The 23,072-nt window shown below is 36.4% G+C and overlaps 1 protein-coding gene across 9 annotated transcripts in view; it reads left to right on the top strand.

Annotated features, from left to right (window-relative positions):
• Positions 1-23,072, top strand: part of LAMA2 (laminin subunit alpha 2) — a 401,748-nt gene that overhangs the window by 295,229 nt on the left and 83,447 nt on the right. For all 9 annotated transcript variants that reach the window (XM_072036025.1, XM_072036022.1, XM_072036019.1 and 6 more), the window contains 4 exons: positions 10,019-10,161; positions 10,694-10,792; positions 15,821-15,932; positions 19,579-19,741. In XM_072036025.1, the coding sequence (XP_071892126.1) occupies positions 10,019-10,161; positions 10,694-10,792; positions 15,821-15,932; positions 19,579-19,741 (517 nt within the window). The remainder of the gene's footprint in view (positions 1-10,018; positions 10,162-10,693; positions 10,793-15,820; positions 15,933-19,578; positions 19,742-23,072) is intronic.

Below are 23,072 nucleotides of genomic sequence, written 5' to 3'. Positions count from 1 at the left end.
CTAGAACACTTAGTAAATCCTAACTGAAATATAAGGTGTTTTCCTTTCCACTCCTCTCCTCCATCTCCTCAACCTGAGTAGGAAGTAATTTGTGATTGCTTCTTTTTTTTTCTTTTCTTTTTTTATTTTTTTTTCCCTCAAGGCCATCATTGTGTACTTTTAAATATAACACAGATCCAGATCCAGTAAGCTATACTATACTTTCATTCTGTGCATCATTGAATGTATTGAGAGGGAACAATTAACTAGTTTTAATATTTTGTCTGATTTTTATCTGCTATAGAATTTCAATTGATTTTTTTTTCCATTTTATTGGGGCTTTGGCCTGTGAGAGGTGCCTGTAACATCAAGGCATATACCTTGATATGGTATATACCTTTCAAGGCATATACCATATCATAAAATGATATGTTTTTTGTTTTTTTTTTTTCTCCACAGAAAGCAGTCAGTCTTTACCTAAATACCCAGAGATCTGAGAGGTCCACATTTCTCTTAATATTAAAATCAACTAGTACAGCTCAGCTCAAGCAAATTGCAAACAATTTACAAATTGGAAAAACAGAAAGAAAACAACAACAACAAAAAACAAGAAGTGCTAAAAAATAGCTGAAGGTATCATGTCACTCAAGAGTTAAATGTGTGGCTTTTTTGAGTGGATGGACAAGAAGACAGGAAGACTTAGAGTCTGGGGCTACAGAGCACAGAACATGTTTTCACGTAACTTAATGGTTGTGATCAGCTCTCCCATAGTGATTGGGTCTGAGCAGAACTAGGCTTCTAAATGGGTCTACCAAATTTAGTGCTCTCACATTAGTCCCGATTCAGAGGTGCAATTCTTCTTTGAAAATGAATAGAGAAATTACTAGGAATATCTACGTTTACACTTTTCCATATTATTAGTAATATAGAAAGCATCAGTTCATTGATGAAAAGCTTAGAGTACTTAAGGAAAAAAACTTCTAGTGTCCTTCAGTGTGATGCAGTTTAGGACTTAATACTGAACTATCATATATCTTTATTTCAAACTACAGCAAAATGAATGCAAATAGAGTAAGTAGCTACTTTCCTGAAATAACTACACTTTCAATTCTATTTCATGGCTTATTTGTCAAGAAGTCTAATCATGAGTTAAGTCCATAGCTGTCACAGCTACAACATTTTAAGAGAAGGAATCTATTTTCTGCAGTGGTATCTAAATGAAAATTACTTAATTTTTCAGCATCCTGAATATCTGTTAGAGTAATACCAGGACTAGCAAATGTTTTCAGCCTTAGGCACTCCTCAGTTTGTGTTTTGCTGGTTATTGACCTTATCAGCATTCTTAAAACAGACTTTTGGATATCCAGGATTGCGGAGTTCTTCATTGTACAAAACAGCTTAAGTGCAAGTTTTCATTTGTAGTGACTTTCCAGTTTGTTAATCTGACTGTTTCATTGTGTGGATAATACGGTTAAAAATCTCACTATGAATGGGAAAAGCCATATGCGGGCAAATCCAATTTTCCACCTTTGTGCTTTAAAAGCTGTGTCCTGTTATAATTTCAGATCTAACTGCAACATAATCATGTGGTGGTGTTAAAATGTATCTGCACTACCTGTAGCAGCCTTTTTACTTCAACTAGATAACTGATTTTCGTCTGAAAAACAATCCTTTGGTGGTTCTTTATGTTTGTTGTGTTTGTTTGTTTGTTTTTGTATATGGATATTTCACATCACTGCTAAAAGTAAGGATGCAAATGAAGAGATTTCTATCTGTCAGTCACAAAAATTAGGACTACCTATAGGAATAGACAGGAGGTATCTTAAGTCTTTCCTATGTTATGGGAAGTGGCTGGTACTGTTGACGCTATGTCAATAACATCCCAGTTATGAATTGCAAAAACTTCCTAAATATTTCAGTAGAGAATTTATGCCTATTTGCGCTCATTTTATGATATTCCTGTTGTTTAAATGTTCCTCAACCCCATATTATTCTAAATCTGCTTGCTAATGCAGGGTACTGACACTGCCTGATCACAGAATCACAGAACTGTAGGGGTTAGAAGGGACCTCGAAAGATCATCGGGTCCAACCCCCCTGCCAAAGTAGGTTCCCCAGAGCAGGCTGCCCAGGTAGGTTTCCAGACAGGCCTTGAATATCTCCAGAGAAGGAGACTCAATAGCCTCCCTAGGCAGCCTGTTTCAATGCTCCGTCACCCTCACCGTGAAGAAGTTCTTTCACATGTCAGTGCGGAACTTCCTGTGCTCTAAGATCAATAAACTATTTAGCTTTGGAGCCTGTAGTGGGCACATGGACTGTGCCAGATGAGGGGAGTGTGGCAAGAACAAGCTTTGTGGGAATTTGCTCGTGGTTAACACTGCCGAGTGTTAGGTTACTTACAGACTTCAGCATACATCTGTTTTTTATTTATCTGATAGAGGAACATTGCTGCAGCTGCTAATGTGCTTTAGTAGTCATTGTGCTATAGAGAGCCATTAGAAACAGAATCACAGAATGGTTTGGGTTGGATGAGACCTTAAAGACCATCAAGTGCCAACCCCCCTGCCATGGGCAGGGACACCTCCCACCAGATCAGGTTGCCCAAAGCCCCATCCAACCTGGCCTTGAACACTTCTAGGGATGGGGCATCCACAGCTTCTCTGGGCAACCTCTTCCAGGGCTTCATTACATCTTTTGAGGAAACACTGAAATTTTCCTACATTACTTGCATAACATTTCTTTGTTCCAATCTGAATTTAATGCAGCTGAAGATTGGATCTTGTATAAAACATATTTTTACTTTTATGTATCAACCACTTCCAAAATACTCAGTAAATTATTTTCTGACTAGCTTCAGTTGTAATGAAACATAAATGGTAATAATAATAGTGATTAAGTAATTTAATGTGCAGAAAATTAATGCCATATGTAGAATCCTGTTTGCATTCCATATTTCAAATGAACTATAAGCATGTATCTACTTGGGCTCATTTGCAGAGTTTCATTTCAAATACTGGTGCGATTGCTTTGTAGCTGTCACAAGTGCAAAGAGCCCCAAGTTAGGTAGCAAAATGGTCTAACTTAATGAAAATACGTACAAATACAATCATCAATTTTTGAATAAATGTAGTTGTAAGTAATATAAAACATAGTGTGGTTAAGCTGTATAACGTTATGTTTAATATTTAGGAAAGTGGAAACTGATTTTTGAATATTTAGCGTAGAACAAGCATTTGAATAATGAATTTTTGGCAAATTCTATCAAAGGTCACACTACACAAAATTATATAAAAGCTAAGGAATGCATATTTAAATCCAATTAGAGGGAGAATTTATGCACAATGTTGTAATCTATTATTATTTAAATATAACATTTAAATTTCCATATATCCCTTATCATAAGTATTCTAAAGGTTTTAGAGCAAAAATTTGCAGTGAAAAGACATAAAAAGACTGAAAGGAGCCAGCATGTTCATTAAAATCTTCTATTTTTGATATAGCTGAAAATCTGAATTACTAAATTCTTACTGTTTTTTCTTAACTTGTCATTTTTCAGTTGCTCAGTGCATACAATTTTTCAATGCTGTTTTATAACAGTTATATTTTAGAAAACTACAGGTAGAATGGAAAGATAATATATCTTTTAAAAGCCACTGTACAAAGGGGAAGAATTGTTTACTGCTAAATAACAATGGAAAGATAATTATAGGTGAATGGCACAGGCAGAACTTACTGTCCATTATATTCGTAGAACAAAACAGTGTTGTTTTCTCTTATGTGCAATTATAGGATAGAAAGTGATATCCAAAAGGAAGGCTTTATTTTAAGAGGTTATGCAAGGGTTTGAGTGGTCTGCTATACATCATAAAAATCCTAAATTTTTGCATTAGTATGGTTAATAACTGGATTATTTCTCCAGCTAAAGTAACCAGATCATCATGTACTCATAATATTCTGCTGATGAAGTCTTCCTTGTAATTTTTGGTCTAAAGTAATCCACTTCTTAGACCTGGTTTCTCTTCTGTATTGAAACAGTCAGTAACCAATAGAAAAATTAGTAACGGTTGCAAGCTGATTTTAATAATACTGGCAACATCCTTGCTTAATTTCAAATATGACAGAAGTTCTCCCAAATCTTCTCTAACACTTACAGATTTTGATTTTTATCTGTAAGTACAAATGAACTGTCTTCTAAGCAATTGGCGCCAGCTTATGCATCACTGTCATATTTACTGTAATAAATATACCTCAGTGTTCATTCCGATGAAAGTTATCAACAGGCAATTGCTGACTGCCCTATACTCACCACAGGACTGAAGACTTTAGTTTTCTTACTTAAGCCCAACAGTTCCAATCTAGAATGCAGGTGAGTTGTATGATGAACAGGGTGTATGTATGATACCTCAGTTCATCTACATACCTAGTATGTCCAGGGAGGCTGAGATCACTGAGTCATGTTTTGCATATGCATACCAGAATTATGTAAACAAGCCAAAGCACCCAGTGCTTTTTCTTTACCCTTTCCAGAGAGCTTTGACCTTAGCCAGATAAAGTGGAAAGGAGCTACAAAGGGGGCTGGATGAAACCTGTAGCAATTGTGCATTTTCTTATATTAGTACTTCTCTGGTGTGTTTTTTGTTATACCCTGTGACATTCCACTTCACTTCAGTTGTAGAGTGTAGTACATAAAATGAAGAACCATAGATTGCAGTGTTGTCAGAACAATGACTGTGCTTGCTACTGTGCAGTGTTCAGGGGAAAAAAAAAAAAAAATCATAGTGAGAACTTCAAGGCTTTATTGTTAAACATATGGCAAGTCAGTGCTCACCTTCTGAATGCTTTCAGGGCACTAGTCATAACTACAATGGGGACTTACAGAAAACTTTGGCTTCAATATTTTGAGCTCAGTTGCAACACAAAGCAGAACCGTTCCTTAGATGCTTCTGTCATAATTTTTTTGTCAAGAAAGAAAGAAAAAAAAAAAAGTAAAGCATTCAGTTTGCTACTGCTATATGAAATTAAAGAGGAACAGGAATCAATCATGACCTAGTGAGATCAAGCAGTTATTTAATTGTTAGGAATTTTTCCTTAATTCAGTCTTGTGGAAAAAAAAAATGGATCTTCAGTCATGCTACAGTCAACAAACTTACATCTTTAAAAAATGTAATCTTCATTATTGGAATAAGGAGAAAATTACACAACCAGACACAGATGGATGAGATTCTTTTTATACCAGGTCTCAGACACTTAACTATAGTACTTCAAGTAGACTGGTACTTGCAAGGAGAGGGAGTTTTTCCCAGCTGCACCCAGGATATAGAGAGAGCTTCTAGCCACTGGTCCTCACAGAATCAATATTTTCCTTCTAACATAGGCAATAGCTACATGATCTCAGTTCTCCCAAATTCAGCGTTAGGCAGAGATGCTGTCTTTGTCAGAGGCACATCTTGAAGAATCTGTGAAAATGAGTATGTCCTAGCTCCCACACAGTCCTCAATTCAGCAGGAGCTAGGAGCTTCTTATTTCAAGCCTTCACAGAGTGATCTGGAAAGGATAATGTGTGTAACACCAGATCTATGAAGCATTGGCCTAGCTTCTGCCCTGTTCTGTGTCTAACAGGATCTGTGAGCCCACATGGCACAGAGGTAAGTCTTAAACTTCCCGTTGCACTCACTGGCCAACAGTTTCGTTGTCTGTGTGAGCTCAGTAAAGGACTGACACCCCTACTTGACATGGAAGCTGATAAGATATCAGTTGTGCCCCCCTCCCCCCCCCCCCCCCCCCCCCCCGCCTTTTTTTTTATTATTATTATTTGGTGTTTTATTCTTCTTGTTTTGTTTTCATTTAGTTTTGGTTTTGATACATGAGTTCCTGTTGAGTTTAGACCCACATCCCAATGTCTTTTGCCCTTCTCAAGCACTATATAAACCTAACTAGTACTGGTCCATATCAGAACCAGCAAAAGTGGCTTTATAAACAACAAAGGTTTGAAATAAACCTGAGGCAGAACTTTAGACCCTGATCTGGAGCTGAATTTGCCTAGATTTTGGAGTGAAGATACATTGATCATGCAACCCCCCTGAAACCAGCAGCAATTTCAATGAAGCCAGAACTTTTAACTGCCTACTAGTGCAGTTAATAGGGCAGTTACCCCCTACTAGGGTTTTTGGGAGCTGTTGTTTGTTAACCCCAGTAGGCATCTAAGCTCTACCCAGCAGCTCCCCCACTCTTCCCTCCACCCCCCACCCTCCACCCCAGTGTGATAGGGAAGAGAATTGGATGGGTAAAACCAATAAAACTCATGGGCTCAGACAGTTTAATAGGTTAGTTTAATGGCCAAGCAAAACTGTTTGTGCAAGCAGACCAAAATGAGGAATCTATTTCTAATCAGCATGCAGGTGTTCAGCCATTCCCAGGAAGGCAGGGCTTCACCATACATGACTGTTACTTGGGAAGACAAACAGCATAACTCCAAATGTCTCCCCCTTCTTCCTTATTTCCTTCAGCTTTTATTGCTGAGCATAATGACACCTGATAAGAAATAACCAGTTGGGGTCAGCTGTTCTGCCTGTGTTTTCCTCCCCAGTTCTTGCCCACCCCTAGCTTCCTTGCCAGGGGGCAGTGAGAGAAACAGAGAAGGACTTGATGCTGTGCAAGCACTGCTCAGCAACAGTTGAAACATGGACATATTGCCAACACTCTTTTGGTCACAAATCCAAAATGCACTACCATGAGATGCCACAGAGAATACTGCCACTCTGACCCAGCCTAAAAGGAGTACAGGGATGGAAGGAAGGTTTTTTATTATTTAGTTTTAGACTAGTGCCAAGATGGGAAAAAAAAAAAAAAAAAAAAAAAAAAAAAAAAGGAAAAAAAAAAACAGGGTAATGGCCAAAAGCTTAATGAGACTAATGAGCGTTCAGTGCTTGTGATGCAACAGGAAACTAACAATGAAGCATCAATAGCTGTCATAAGTTCAACCTCACATCAGAGATTTCAGAGTTTCCCTTACATCCTAGAATCATATAATGGTTTTGGTTGGAAGGGACCTTCAAAGACCATCCAGTTCCACCCCCCTGCCATGGGCAGGGACACCTCCCACCAGACCAGGTTGTTCAAAGCCTCATCTAACCTGGCCTTGAATACTTCCAGGGATGGGGCATCCACAGCTTCTCTGGGCAACCTGTGCAAGGGCCTCACCATCCTCTGAGTAAAGAATTTCCTCCTAATGTCTAACCTAAATCTACGGTCTTTTAATTTATAGCCATTATGTCTTGTCCTATCACTACACTCAGCATGTCTTCATAGGAGAGGTGCTCCAGCCCTCTGATCAGCTTCATGGCCCTCCTCTGGAATTATTCTAATATGTGCATGTCCGTCTTGTGCCGGGGGCCCCAGAACTGAACACAGTACTCGAGGTGGGGTCTCACAAGAGCAGAGCAGAGAGGGGAGAATCACCTCACTGGACATGCTTCTTTTGGCGCAGCCAAAAAGAACACAGGTACAGTTGGCTTTCTGGGCTGCAAGCACATATAAAAATAACCTAGTCATTATGCAGATGCAGTGTGTATCTTATGCACTTTAACAATAATAAATGTATTAAAGAAAAATCCTGTTAGATAACCACCCAACCGGAGGAACATATTGTGGCTCTGTCACTTAATTCCTTTATTGAACATTATCTTCTTGTAAGATGGAATAAGTCCATAAAATTGCAGTGTCTCTTACTATTTGATCAATTATTTCTTTAAATAAAATTTCTTTAGCATGCAAACTTTGGAGATGCTTCTCACAAGAGGTAAGACAGAATCCTTTACAGGGCTTCCTGTGCATGGGAAAGTGTGGTGAAAATGGAAAACACAATAATATCCATTATTTGCTTGCTGCAATGTTGTAATATTGACTGCATGATTTGCCTCTTACATGCTTGCAGTGTTGTAATGATCTAAATTTAGTGCTGCATTACTTAATATTAGATACAAATGTATCCTGACAGTTTTATAGATAAAAAACACAGAAAAGTTTAGTCTCATAAAATATAATCATGCTCTTGAATTATTTGCCATAGCTCCAGTTCATTTCAGACTGTGTACTGGTGTAGCTTAGTCCTGTCTCATATACTCAGCTGTGGTCCTTGCTTGATATAGCTCCTCTCTTCTACCTGTTTATTTATACTGAATGTTCACAGCACACTTAGCAGTTTACTCATTGAGAATACTTCATATCTTCATAAGCTTTCTTTTTTATTTTATTTATCGGTGTGAATTAAGTTTGTCCTTAACACATAACAATTTTTTAGCATTTCATTACCAACTGCTTGGACAATTTTTAGGAGAAATAGATTTACCTTGTTTAATAAGTGAAAAGCAATGCATCAGAATAATTTAAAAAAAGGCAAAAAAAAACTCTTCAGCTCTAAGATCACTTTTTTTGCATTCTGCAAAATGGTTATCATGTTACCTACCTCCTTGGCCAGCTACAGAAGAGATGTTCATCATATAAAGCAGTCAGTTTGCTATAAAATTTGCATTTCCTCTGGTTCTATGGAACTTCTAAAAACAAACAAGAGCTGGGGTGGCATTTATTTATTTATTTCCTGTAGAAACATATAAAGTGGAATGTATCATGCCCACACTTATTGACTACAGAGAAGTTCCAGTTCAGATTATGTAACAAAATACTGAGAAATAGGTGGAAGAAGTCTGCAAATGAAAGCAATGAAAGTGCAAAAGGAAGCCTTAAAATAACAGTATCTAATGTTCTGCACCTACTTTTTACTGCAGTAATCCAGCATATATCTTGTCTCCTTTTTAATCATCACATGAGTTTCATGGTGTAATAAACTAGTATTCTTTATTCTTCCTTATTCTGTATTTCACTCAGATTTTCACTATATTGAACAGCCAACCTACAGAATAAGAAACAGATAATTGTGACTGAAAACTTTAAAGAATAGAAAAGATTTAATATACATGAACAATAGAATTCAGGGGGAAAAAAAAAGCACTTCCCTGTTGAAAATTACTTACCATCTTTTGCAAATAAATACATGTTGTTTAGTGGGTTTTTTAGCCATTGAGCTGCCTAGGAGCATTGAGAGAAATAATTACATACTTGTAAAATTTTAGGTACAACCCTCCATGTCTCTTAACATCACCAGAGAATTTGTTGTTTCACAGTTCACTCTACCTCTTGAGATGTTGTTTTGCTTTGCCAGTCATATGTAGCATCTTTATGCATGGAAACAGGAAGTCCCACAGCTGCTTTCTAAAGGATGAAGAATTTTCCTCTTGTAGCATAAACTGTACAAGACTTTGAGTTATGAGAATATCTTGTGATAGTTAACAGAAAGCAAGGGGGGGGGGATGCAAACTCCTTTTGGCATACATAGCACAAACCAGTATTTTTCATGCTAAAGAATATTTTAAAGGAAGAGTATTTTCAAGGAAACTTACATGAAAAACATAAGCTGGTTAGTGAAAGGAGGTAGGGAAAAACATTTCTTAAAAGAAAACTATCAGTATTTTTACCTTGACTCTTTCTACTGTCTGCATTACAAGTTAAGCATGCTTGGCCATGCTGTTATTGACTGTAAAGTATGCAAACTGTAAGATTTCTAGAGTTCTTCTTATGTTCAAATCCATAAATGTACTGTAGATTTTAAAGTGCTCCTAGATTTTCCAAATTACCTGTCCACCTTTCTCAGACTTCCTCCAAATTGCTTGTCTAATGTACGATTTTATATGGGCTAGTCTGTAATGGGCAACATTAATTTTTTCCTCTTTTTATGAGGTAAGCCTACCAGTTTTGCTCTTTTTGTTTTATATTTTACTGTCCCATTACCAAATCCCAAGCAATAACATCTTTCCTGTTCCCCAGCTGCTGTCTCTACTTCCTATCACACTGTGCTTTTGGGGTACATATCTGAAATGAGCATTACCTTTCAAAGAATTTTAGGTTATTCCGTAAAATATTTCTACCTCAAACATATATCTTAAATGTTTATCAGAAATAAATCAGCTTTGCTGTTCTTCCCCCAGCTTGTGATGATGAATGTACAGGACTCCTTCTCAGTGACCTGGATCAGCTAAACCAGATGATCATGAGTGTTAACCTGAGTGGTCCACTGCCTGCTCCATATAAATTGTTGCATGGTTTTGAGAACACGACACAGGAATTAAAGGTAGGAATACATAAGCAAAGATCATGTATTCACATACAATCATGCTCCAGTGTAACTGTATTTATCTGTCCAAAAATACAGCCGTAAGTGTAGAGAATTGAGAGAAGAATAATTTAAGATTTAATTATTTCAAACTTGTTCTAATTAGTAAATAGTTATTACAATTATTTATTTTGGCTTATTTTAATATGTAAATCTTGCGGCAATAATTCGTTTGTGTACACGTATGAGCAATTATGCTGTAGGCACATAAATAGTGATGTTTCATACACATAAAATAGTGTTCATGCTAGTTGTCCAGAAAGCAGATACACATTTTATATGTGATATGTTGCCTACTTTTGGCTTTCTGCTAAGATATGTAAAGCTTATGTCAGATATGTCAAGAATCCTGAGGAAAATACATTGGATGGATATGACAAAAGGGAATTGCATACAGTAACAAAAAGGAAATTTTTCCTGTTTCTTCTCTACAATATTTGGAAGCACTGAGATACGGATTTTTACTTTCACTCTCCTCTTCCCCCAACAGCATTTGCTTTCACCTCAGCGTGCTCCAGAGAGACTTCTTCAGCTAGCACAGGAAAATCTGGATACCTTGGTGACAGAAATGGATGAACTACTGACAAGAGTAAGTCTGTGATCACGTTGGGGTCTATGGGCTTGGTTAAAGCTGTATAATGACGGAAATATCCTGAATATGAATTAAACATGAGTGAATGGATGAATTATAAGATGCTTCTCAGTTTCAGTATTTGAAATGGCAGCAAGTCCTCTAACAACCTATTTTTGTGGGCCAATACATTGAGATATATTTTCTGTAAAACTTTATAATGTAGGTGAGAGCTCATACAGAGCACCCAAGAATGAGTTTATTTGGAAAATCTGAGACTAAAGGAAATAGAGGTCTTGATACAGCATTTATTAGCTTTCTCTTAACATCAGCTAGAGGTTATATTACAAACCCAACAGCAACCAAGCCATGTGATTATCACACAGTTGCTCACATGACTGGAGTCCTTCTTTGACTGGCTAAGACTTTTGGAAACCAGGCTTCCTGATTCCCTTCTTTTTCTTCTGAATGTTAATATGGTCTCTCATAAGGCTATCTGCTTTCTGCATCAACAACGTCATCTCCTCATACTCTGTTTCAAATATTCTGAGCCTGACTGTATCAAGACAGTTCTCATTCTGTTTCTCTTGCAAGATGGTCTTTCACAATACAGGTAAACTAGCTTCACTCAGTTACTTATTGCCCAGCCAACTCAAGCCCATTGTAGGAATAGTTTTCATGTCTGGAGTCTTGTTTTCCATTTTTCTTGTTTTCCATTTTTAGGTTATCTTCTGTGCTGTCTGGTTTCTTCAGGAGCTGTAGAGGAAATGGTAGCCCAGGTTGATGCACTAATTTTAAGGAAATTTTATAGCAAGCTAGTGAATGTCTCTGGTTTAGCAAATAACTTGTTGTCATTAAGAGTCAATGAATGAAGTAATTCAAATGAGAATAATATTTAAAGGGAGAATTCAAATATTGCAGTGTGTGTTTATTGTGCATTATATAATTCATTTATGAAGAAAGTGATAGAGTTTTGGATTTCAATCGATGTGCGATTTACTCTTTCTATTATGAAAGTTTTATTTCAGTATAGACCTTTATTTGGTCAGAAAGACATCGCCTAAGAAAATAATATAAAGTGCGCCACCTAGTGGAGAAAAAGTAGGGCAATGGACCAGCCACGATAAAAACACAGCTGTCCCAAAGGCATTAATATAACAGACTAGCAAAACTCATGTTCATAAGTAGGTGCTTCCCTGCGTTAAAATAATGAAACAAGCAAAACACTGATTACTGTATACACCTGAGAGAATTTACCTATCCCCCCTGTAGTTTTAGCATCCTGTCTTAAAATTGTTCATGCCTTGCAGAACCAAAATTCTCAAAGAAATTGGTTTGTTTATGTGCATTATATTCAATTTTGAAGAACTCCATGAAACCTTGAGAGGATAAAAAAACATCTGTATTGTATGTATATATGTACGCTCATATGTGTATGTATACATACCTCCACACACGTGTATGCATACAAGTGTATGTATGTGAGCATAAAGAAAGATTGCTAAATCAAGGCAGGTTTTTAACTCATGACAGCCCTACAGACAGGGAAAATTATATTTCTTGTATTAAGATTTTTCAATCTTAAGCTAATATTTTTTTCCTTCACACAGTTGTTCTTTTTAATATCCTTTTCCAATTACCACCTAGCACCCCCTGCCCAATACAATGAAAATTAAATAAATTTCAATCCCGCATGGAGAATACCTAAAATATGTTGCAAATTCTGAATTTCTGTGGACTAGTCTTAAAAGGGAAAACATTCAGAATGTGATCTTAGGGAGTTTAGCGTGGTAGACAGATTAACACCACTTCCATTTCTGCAGTTTTCCCTTGTTGTAACTAGTAATTTGGCTTATGATTTACATTTTTCATATGGAGAATACATGTAGTTAATTCAACTGGACTTTGGTTTTTATTTTGAGGACTATCAAATGGTGCTAAGTCCTACACTTACCTTTCTATATTTGTAAATAGGATCAATGTACCAAAAAGAAGAGTGGATCCTGATGTAGCACATTGAAGTCTCATTTTTATGTGAAGATATAGCTGAATACTACATAACAGCTAGTATGACTATAACTAGCAAATTTTCTGCACAAATCTCACTGGAGGCTCACTAGACTTTTCCAAGTGAAACCAGTAGTGATAAGGATAAAGGCTGATGAAGATTAGTGAAGACACTTTTTACCATGAGGAAAAATTTCTACACATTTTAAGACAAAATGTAGAAGACAACAGTATTTTCTCACTACAAAACTTTTCAACAAGTCATCTCTTCCATTGGTGCAGCTTTTTTATTTTTCCTCATCGTATTCTTTGTTTCATTCACTGCCAAATTGTACTACGTATTCTCTACAAGAAGATCCTCTTCTCTTGCTCTTAAACTGATTAAATTCTTACATACTTGCATATGCATTTCTACATCTACCACCTGAGGTAGACTTCAGATTTTTCACATCCTATTAGTTCACTACTTTAGTCAAATACACCTTCTAATGGGGTACCTTCAGAGACTTCAGGAAAGTCAGGGATCAGAATCACTTCCTTTTAATTGAAATACTTCTTTTGACTGTAAACTTCTTCATTTCTCCTATACCGTTGAATTCCTTGAGCTCATAAATTTGTGGAAGTAGCTGGCAATAGTTAGAAGCATTTGGAAGGTGATTCAAGACCTTCTATCTATACAGAGAGTTCTGAATTTGCCCTCCTTTTGTGGTCTGCGGCTTTGTGGTCTCAGCTAGTTGTTTTACCAGATTTCCATGATGGAGATCTCTTTTATGCCAACAGGTCTCACTTGTGTCCATACTTCTCAAAAATTCATTCCAAACCCTTGCTCTGGACTCAGTCTTCCTGACTTTTATTCCTCCCCCAGAAAAAAGATTGCTGTGCGTCTTTAAACTTAGTAGCTGAATTCTGACTTTATGGAAATGATGAACTGTAGTAAACTGAATATGTAGCGAATGAGTAGGACTTTATTAACAAATGGAAACATTTAATTATCCATAGAATGGCTAGGTACAATGTGAAAGATACTTGCCATTTAACTTGGTTTATGGAGTTAATGCTAGACCAGAAAATGAAGTGAAAGGTTATTTTTCAGCAAAGCAAATTATGGCTAAATACAGAAAGCAGACAGTAGGACTGGATGGGATTTAAGTACTAAAGAGAACTGTCACAGAGAGAAAATGGAAACAGTTTGATGGCAGATTAATGTGTATGAAAATTTAGTGCCTGCCATTCAGTCATAAATATTGAAAGCTTAAAGTGCCCAATTGGAATTAATATGAATGTGGAAAAAGTAATCAAAAATGAGAAAAGTCTATGTAAGTTATAGAACACCATTTGTAGTAAAGCACTTAGAAATATTGTAGAGTATATTACAAGTGAATGGGAAAATTCTAAGAAAATATAAGACAAAGAATAAAAGGCTCATTGTGGAGGATGGGACAATAAATAATAAGGTAGTTCTCATTTACATGAAGAATGAAATGACATCAGAGATGCAAAGCTGGATTAAAGCAGTGGTCCATCAAGACCATTCTGTATTTTTGCCTTTTTCCTATCCCAATTACCTTTACTACTCACTTTGACAATATTTCAGCTCTGTATCCAGACAGATAAAGGAGTTTTGTAATTCTTAGCAGAAGTGACCAATAACGTGATCAAAGCTGTATAACTATGAAAAGCCATGTTTTTCAACTGATACATGGATAAAAATACAACCATCTTCCCCCCAGTCTAATACAGGTTGCTAGTTCTTCCTCTGTCATTCTATTTACCTCAAACATTTTCATATAAATTATTCGCACAGTAACCACTCTGAAGTAGACCAAAATTGTAAGTGGTATGGTAGTGCCAGGGATTTCATTTCAGGAACCCAGCTGTCCTGATGTATCTTGAGGGCTTCCATGTAGAAGCTAATCAGGCAATGTGTTAAATGTGATGCTATCTCTCTTTGACTATTAATGAAATAGATTTCTGGTAACAGAAAATGTTACCAGAACAAATGTTACCAGTACAGCTCAAGTGAGAGAAGCTCATTTTGAATTATAAACCTCCTAGCCATTTCCCAGAGACTGCAAAGGTCATAATGCTGTGCTTATAGGTATTTCTTGGGAGTACAATCTGGACATTCAGAACCCAAACACTGGTGGATTGTTGTTGCTCATGCTGGTGGCTTGTTTTGTTCTAATTTTTGTTTGTTTGTTTGTTTTACTTTTGTTTGTTTGTTTATGATGCAGCTTGACAAGCTGTGTTGCTTAAAGTGGCTTCTGCATGATAAAAAATGGTTTCATAAATAGGAATCTTGAGAGCTAAGTAAAATGTATTAAGATGATTCCTCTCCTCAACATGTTTTCCATTATGCAGCAGATGTCTGTCTTCTTGCTTCATGCTGCTTCTGTGATTCAATAAAGTTATAAAGCCTTTAGTTACACAAAGCTAAAATTTTACTGAGCACCCCAATATGTTATAAACAAACCACTTCAAGCGTTAAAGCTGAACAAATCTACTTCACTTTTTCCCCTCTCTCTTTCTTGGTTTCATTAATGCATAGATTTTAAATCGTTCATGCTTGTTGGCATGGGTTGTCTCTTTGAGAGCACCTCAGGGGAAGAAGCAAGGAGGTCATGATATCCGCTGCACTTTGTCAATCGTAAAATGCACAATTGTGAAATTACAGAAAGTATCCGCTGAAGAGTCTATTAAAAGGTTCTGAACAATGTTTCTTTAAGCAAATTCAGTGAATTTAATCCTGTCTCTCTTTGTGTGCTGTTGCATACAACTAGAGTTTCTAAGAAACTAGAGTTTCTAAGAACCTAAAATAAAGCCTTCCAATTTCCTTTAGAAGGAAAAGGTAATAAAATTTAATTGTGTATTTGAACAGAACGTGTCATTTCTCATGCATCTGATCAATAATTCATTGATTGTCTTTTGCCTGAGGAAAGTTTTGAGCATAAATTCAGACAGTGCATACAGTTCTATATATTGCATAGTGCAGCCTTGTCCTGTTTATTAATTATACTTTTCCTGAATTTGGTTCACTAGGCTACCAAGGTGACAGCAGATGGTGAGCAAACGAGGCAGGATGCTGAGAGGACTAATGACAGAGCAAAATCTCTTGGACAGTTCGTAAAAGGCATTCTCCAAGCTGCTGAAGGTACTGGAAAAAGAAAAATGCATTTGTTTATTTTCAAAGTTAAAAACATATATCGGTAAAAAGCTTGATGTAACTTTAGCACTTGGTACAGTAAGACTTCATCTTAATTCCTCAAGATGACTTCAAAGATGCATTACTACCTGCCATTAATGAACATCTGCTGCCTGGAAATTGTAAGTTACTCCTATCCCTACCTAAGAAGTGGCATAGACCCAACTCTCTTCCACAAGGTGATTCTCGGCACTTACAAAAAACAGTAAAGACTTACGAGCAAAAGTATTGTAGATGGCTTTGAGAAGTAGAACCTAAATACTGTGTGACCTATTAAATTAGATAATGGTGGGAAAATATGAAAATGATTGGCAATCACAGTCAGTTGTTTAATATTATTATTATTTGAAAAATACTGATCTCTTCTTTCTTCAAAACTCCCAATACAGTTCTAACTTCAGTAGAGATATGCTTCTATGCAATCCATTTGGTTGAAAGGGGAAGCTTCCAATTCTGTCTAAATACTATAAAATACATTTTATATTACCTCTCATGTAACACATCCCAGTGCATGCCCTGTAATTGAATCAACCAGCAGTTTAAAGTACCCCTATAATGTACAACTTTGACATGAAATAAATGTCAGAAAAGTGACATGAAAAAGTAAGCAAGTTTTCAACAAGGTTTTTAAATAAAATACCAGGTTCTTCATATTTCAGTACAAAGCTGAATTTGAGAAGTCGATGTTGAATTCAGGATGACAAGGGCTAAATTTGTTTTTTGCTGCACAGTTTTTGTCCAGTGTTTAAAACCCATACAAAAGTTTCCTGAAGCAGGTTTAGCAATAGAAAGTATAGAGTTAGAAGATGTTGAGAGGTGAAACAAATGTATGCACTTAGAAGCAGACAAAGACTTTAAAGTCAATGTGTTTGCCTAGTGGCCAAGTCAACATTTTAAGAATTGTTTAAATATAGGATTCGATAGAGGATTTGAGCATAAGGACTGAAAGATACCTTCTGGGTTGCTGCATCCACTCCCTGGCTATCATAAACTTTCTAATATGCATTTTCAAAGTAGTTCCCACATATTCACCCTCTGAATAGAAGACGGTTTCAGAACTCTTTTGATAACTACAGACCTTCTAAAAACCTTATATCTAAAAATACTCATGTTTAGTTTATCATCATGTGTTCTTCTGCCTTATTCTTTGGTGCAAATAGTTTTTTCTCTTCCTAGTGTTTCTCCTCCTTCCTCCACCTGCAACTATATTAATAGACAGGAACTGTATTCTCCTTCAGTCTATTTTTTTATCCTTGTTTTGAAAGAGTCTTAAGTCTTTTCTCATACAGCAGTTCTTCCACATTTCCTGCTGTTCTTCCTCTGGTAGTGATAATTTCTATATCTTAACTGCCATCCTCAATATTCTTCCTGTTCAAGATCATCGTCTTTCAAAAACTGAGGATAAACTTTTGCTTTATTTTGGAGCCATTTCTAGATTATTTTAAAATTATTTTAAAACTTGTTTATGAGATGAGGAGGATGGGGAGGGAAAGATAAAACTCTGTATAAATTTTCCTGAAACTAATGAAGGCTGAAATAACGTGTCCAATTTCTCTTTTGAATTAAATATTCATGGAAGCTAAATTACTATTTATTTATTCCAGATTTTAAAATGTGAATATATGCCTATTCCTGGCCAGAGGTAACTCAGTATTGGTATGTAACATAATGCATTACAAGCAAGACGTGATCCTTTTAACTGAACTATAGTCTTGTTTCAGTCCTCACTACCCCACATATAACCACTCTTTAAGATTCAAGTCCCAGTTCTCACCAGCAAACTGAAACGTTTAATTAAAGTTTTCTTCTTGGTCATTTGCTCTAAACCTACACAATGTGTGGATGAAATAGTCATTTATTTGATTGTTGGAAGACAGCTTATGATTTCTTCAATTAAGGATTTAAGATATTCGGAAGTACGCATGCAACCAGGAACTTATTTCAGAGAAATTAGTTACTGGGAAGCCCACTGCCTATGGAAAGGGAGCAGTACTTTTTAACATTGCAGACATAACTGATTATCATAAATCACCTACTTGCTTCTGAAAGTCTATATTCTAATATAGTGTGCTATGGTAGAAAGATTTTAGTTGGTCCTTGACTATGATACCATGTGTACAGTTTTATCAGTTATGAATAATTTAGGTATTCCAAACACATATCTTACATTCTATCCTCATGTATTCCAGCCCTCCAACGCTTTTAGTTCATTTCTGTGTATCTGCTTCTAAACACGAGTTCTCAATCTGTGAGAAAGCTCTGCAGGAGGATCTGGATAGGCTGCACCAATGGGCTGAGGTCAACTGCATGAAGTTCAACAAGGCCAAGTGCCGGGTCCTGCACATGGGGCGCAATAACCCCAAGCAGAGCTACAGGCTGGGAGATGAGTGGTTGGAGAGCTGCCAGGCAGAGAAGGACCTGGGAGTGATGGCTGATAGTCGGCTGAATATGAGCCAGCAGTGTGCTCAGGTGGCCAAGAAGGCCAACGGCATCCTGGCTTGTATCAGAAACAGTGTGACCAGCAGGGCTAGGGAGGTGATCGTCCCCCTGTACTCGACTCTGGTGGTGTACTCAGCACCTCGAGTACTGTGTTCAGTTTTGGGCCCCTCACTACAAGAAGGACATGGAGGTGCTTGAGCGGGTCCAAAGAAGGGTGATGAAGCTGGTGAGGGGCCTGGAGAACAAGTCCTACAAGGAGCGGCCGAGGGAGCTGGACTTGTTCAGCCTGAAGAAAAGGAGGCTCAGGGGCGACCTTATCGCTCTCTACAGGTACCTTAAAGGAGGCTGTAGCGAGGTGGGGGTTGGCCTGTTCTCCCACGTGCCTGGTGACAGGACGAGGGGGAATGGGCTTAAGTTGTGCCAGGGGAGTTTTAGGTTAGATGTTAGGAAGAACTTCTTTACTGAAAGGGTTGTTAGACACTGGAACAGGCTGCCCAGGGAGGTGGTGGAGTCACCATCCCTGGAAGTCTTTAAAAGACGTTTAGATGTAGAGCTTAGGGATATGGTTTAGTGGGGACTGTTAGTGTTAGGTCAGAGGTTGGACTCGATGATCTTGAGGTCTCTTCCAACCTAGAAATTCTGTGATTCTGTGTGATTCTGTGAGTGTCTTTCATTCCTCTTCTCTCCCTCTCCTTACCAAATTTCCCAATCATTTATTCTTCCTAGGATTTCTAAATCTGAATGCTACAAATGAAATATTTTGAAGTACTTCAAAAGTAATTTGAAAACTAGTTTTCATTGCTTGTACAGCTTTCTCTTTATTTCTGAGAGCAATATCCCAAATTATTTACTGCTGTTTCAAAGGCTCAGTGCAAATTCTTTTTTTGAGGGGAAGGAAGACGGGAGCAATATATTTTATACTGGATATAAAGACTTCTTCATTGTAGTTATTGTGCTTAAAAGTGAGCTACAGTAAAGGTTTTGATGAGACATATAACATTTTTTCATTTGTTACTGATTAACTATCCTTTATATTTCACAGCAGGAATAACCAGTGCAAATTGCATTTGACTTTCTGATAAGAGTTGACATGCAGATACTTATAGGTTCTTTTTGCTTCCTAACCCCGTACTTATATATATTTTGCCCCCTGCAGCTGTAAGTGAAGATGCTATAAGACTAAATGAGACACTCAGAACCCCAGACAAGACCTTGGAGAAGAGTCTCCCAGAACTGCAGAGCGAGGCCGAAAGAATGGTCACAGAATTGAGAAGTAGAAACCTACATTTTCAAGAAAGAATAGCTCAAGATGAGTTAAAGTGAGTAGAGAGAGTCTTCAGCCTCCTGGTGATAATATCTAACTCTTGTAATTGTCATCCATTCCAACCAGGTGTTCAAGCTGGGTCTTTACAGTGAAGAAAAACAGTCTAATATTTCACATCTATTAGTTTAGCATTAGCATTTTTGGAAATGCTTACGTGCGTGGAAACCCGTCCCTAGGAAATTACTTCTCTGCTCCACAGGTACCAGTAATGTTTCTAATCAAATTCTAAGCAATTTTTCTCAGTTTGTATTTAGCTTCTACTTCAGACCTGGTAAAGGGTTTTAGTGCCAAGACACATGTCTGGAAGCTTGTTATTTTTTCTGGAAAAAAAATAAATAATTGTTCTAATAAAAATATAGTCTGTTTGCAAAGCTTGTCCAGTACCACAGACATTCAAAAGGATGCATTGTACAATACACAGAATAGCATGGATATTCCAGCTTCCTGACAAGGTTCAGAAGCCCAGCATTTGGTTATTTAGGTATCTTTAAATATAAAATATATATATATATGTTTATATAATTATTGCCAGCTTTTTATAAAGCACTTTGCAAAATGCTGAAAACTTATCTAATCTAGAAAAATACTTGGCTTTAAGTTAAAATTCTGGTAGTGTGTTCTGCATCAGTTAGAGCAGGTATATGCGTAGAGCTAGGCATTACTTAGCAGGCTATCCAAATGAATGTGGTCCAATGAAGTTGTGAAAAGTGTCTCAGAAAACTGGGATAAAAATGTTCAGAACTGAAAACATCAATTATCAGGTACATATATGTTGTAGAGGGGTCATAAATAGAATACAATTTTAGTTAAGCATTCTAATCTGTATAGAATCAGATTTTCAATGCCAAACTTACACTTTGTAAAATGGATCTTTTTCTGAAAATCCTACCAGTGCAGTATTTCTGCCATACTTCTGATAATTCTACTTTCTGTTCTCTTGAGAAAGGATAAATTGAAAAAGTGTTCTTCACAAATGTTTTATTGCTTTTTCTTCTGCTTCTGCTGAGCCTCTTATATTCTTTCTCTACAGAAATAAATCAGGAACAAGTAGGGCAGAGAAAAAATTAGCAAAATCTTTGAAAGTGATGCCTGCAATTTTAAGGCAGGATGGGGGGGGATAATAATATATAATAATAATAATAATCAAATAAGGCAGTTATAGTCCTTGAATGCTACAGCCAACACGAAACTGTCAGGCTTGCTTAAAATCAGTCCAATAACTAGAGAAGGAAATGCGGTGTGTTTTTTTGAGAGAGAGACATTCTCTCCCTCTAACCATTCTTCCTGAAGTACTCAAAGTGAGTATTTCCATTTCCTGATAAAGGAATATATTTTGTACTAAGAAATACATGAATATACTTACTGACTTAAAGTTGCATGGCAGTATCATAGGGATAGGATTACCTCTTTATAGGCAGTTGTTGAGATCCAAGGAATTTTGATAGTGAACTTTCAGGGCAAGTAGTAAAGATCACTAGATAATATTTTCTGAAACTCTTTTAAAAAGTACTGCCTCATAAAGAAACGTGACTTAATACTACTTAAATAACGTAGTAAGATAGGATGTGTTCTTTAAGGAAATAAATGATAAAGAAATTTAATCATTCTTAAAAATGTGTGTCTGAAGGTGTGTACACACATGCCTGTCTGTGGACATTCATGTATACTGCTTGCAGACTCAACTAATTGTGATCATATATATATATATATATATATATATATATGTGATCACATATATATGTGTTACATCACATATATATATGTGTGATCACATATATATATATATATGTGATATATATAATATCATATATATATGTGATATATATAATATCATATATATATATGTGATATATATATAATATCATATATATATATTTCGACAAGTCTCGATTACTTTGAAGTAGTTAATCATCTTTACTCTTTGTTGAGATGTAAGTTGGCAGTGATTGTATTCTTCTAATTTACAAGATTTGGTCCACGTTAAATAAGGAAACAACTGAAGTAAAGGCTTCTTGCTTTCAGAGATGGCAATACACCTTCTGTCTCCAGCTTTTTCCCTCATTTGTTTTCTTTCAGGATTTCCAAATCAAGTCTGTAAGCTGATTGCCTTATTAATAAGTTATTAGTAATTCCAAATTAGTAAATAATTTCTCTGTAAAGAGAGCATGTTAAAATACACCAGTTTCTGTCCTAAACCCCTTATTTTATATATTTCTGAAATAAATATTTCAATATCTTATAATATTCCTACACATCTTCTCAGACAAAACTGAGTTGCTATGGAGGGATTCTACCATTGTATTTAATGGGCTATATAGTGTTTTCTTAGATGTGTGTGATTTCATCTTCCTTGAATTTGTCTGATGGCTTTTGAGATACTGTAAACTTTTATTATCCATAGTTTCCTGTAATAATGAGTTGCATAATTCAACCACATACTGCTTTTAAGAGCTGCCTCCTGTATTTTGACGTTTTTTGTTTTTTTTTTCAGATATTTTCAATTTTGTGTCTCGAGAGTCATTGGACAGTTGACTGCATTATCCATGCTACTCATGATTTTATAGTCCTCTATCATAGGCCATTTCTTCTCTGGATAGAACAATTCTAACACATTTAGTCTCTCTCATATACACTTTTTTTTTTTTTTTTTGATTTCTAATATTTCTTGTGTTCCCTTGTACTGATTATTTAAAGGATCCAGACTGTACAGCATTCTAGATGTTAGGCCAGACTTGAGATTATTTCTTCTAACACTTCACAGTTTGGTTCTTTTTCTAGGAAGGTATTAATTGAACGTATCGTAGATTGAATGTTAAAAAGAGTGTTTCAGGAAATTGGTACAGTCCCATCACATAGAAATTCTAGTACATAAAACAAGGAAATGCATGGAGCAGATCTGTTGCTTTGAACTTAGAAAGAGCAGAGGGAAAAATGCACATCAGGTCTATATGGAAGCGTTAGCTTATCTAACTCAAAACAACTCATTGGTTACTGGTCAGATAAACAGCTTGGGCTGTGCTACAAGGCAAGGTCATAAAAAGGAAATCCATTTGTCTCATATTGTTTCTCCAGTACTGCAATCACAAGGGTATCAAAATTTGTTAGGTGTTTAATATAGTAGCAACTGATAGAAAGAATAATGGAGAAGGTATGGAAAAAAATCTGAATTCCTTTCTACATCTCTCCTGTGATAGGGTGTCAATATTGGGATTTAATTTTTGATTAAATGTTTTCTTTTTAGATATTTTAAATTCACAGTGTGATTAATTTTTGTCATCAAAGCCAAAGACAGGGCAGATGGAGTAAAAAAATCCATCTCAGAAAGT

This window comes from Anas platyrhynchos, chromosome 3 (genome assembly GCF_047663525.1).
Source record: "Anas platyrhynchos isolate ZD024472 breed Pekin duck chromosome 3, IASCAAS_PekinDuck_T2T, whole genome shotgun sequence".
Lineage (NCBI taxonomy): Eukaryota > Metazoa > Chordata > Aves > Anseriformes > Anatidae > Anas > Anas platyrhynchos.
Note: the sequence above shows the minus strand (reverse complement) of the source record. Positions and strands in the feature narration are given on the sequence as shown.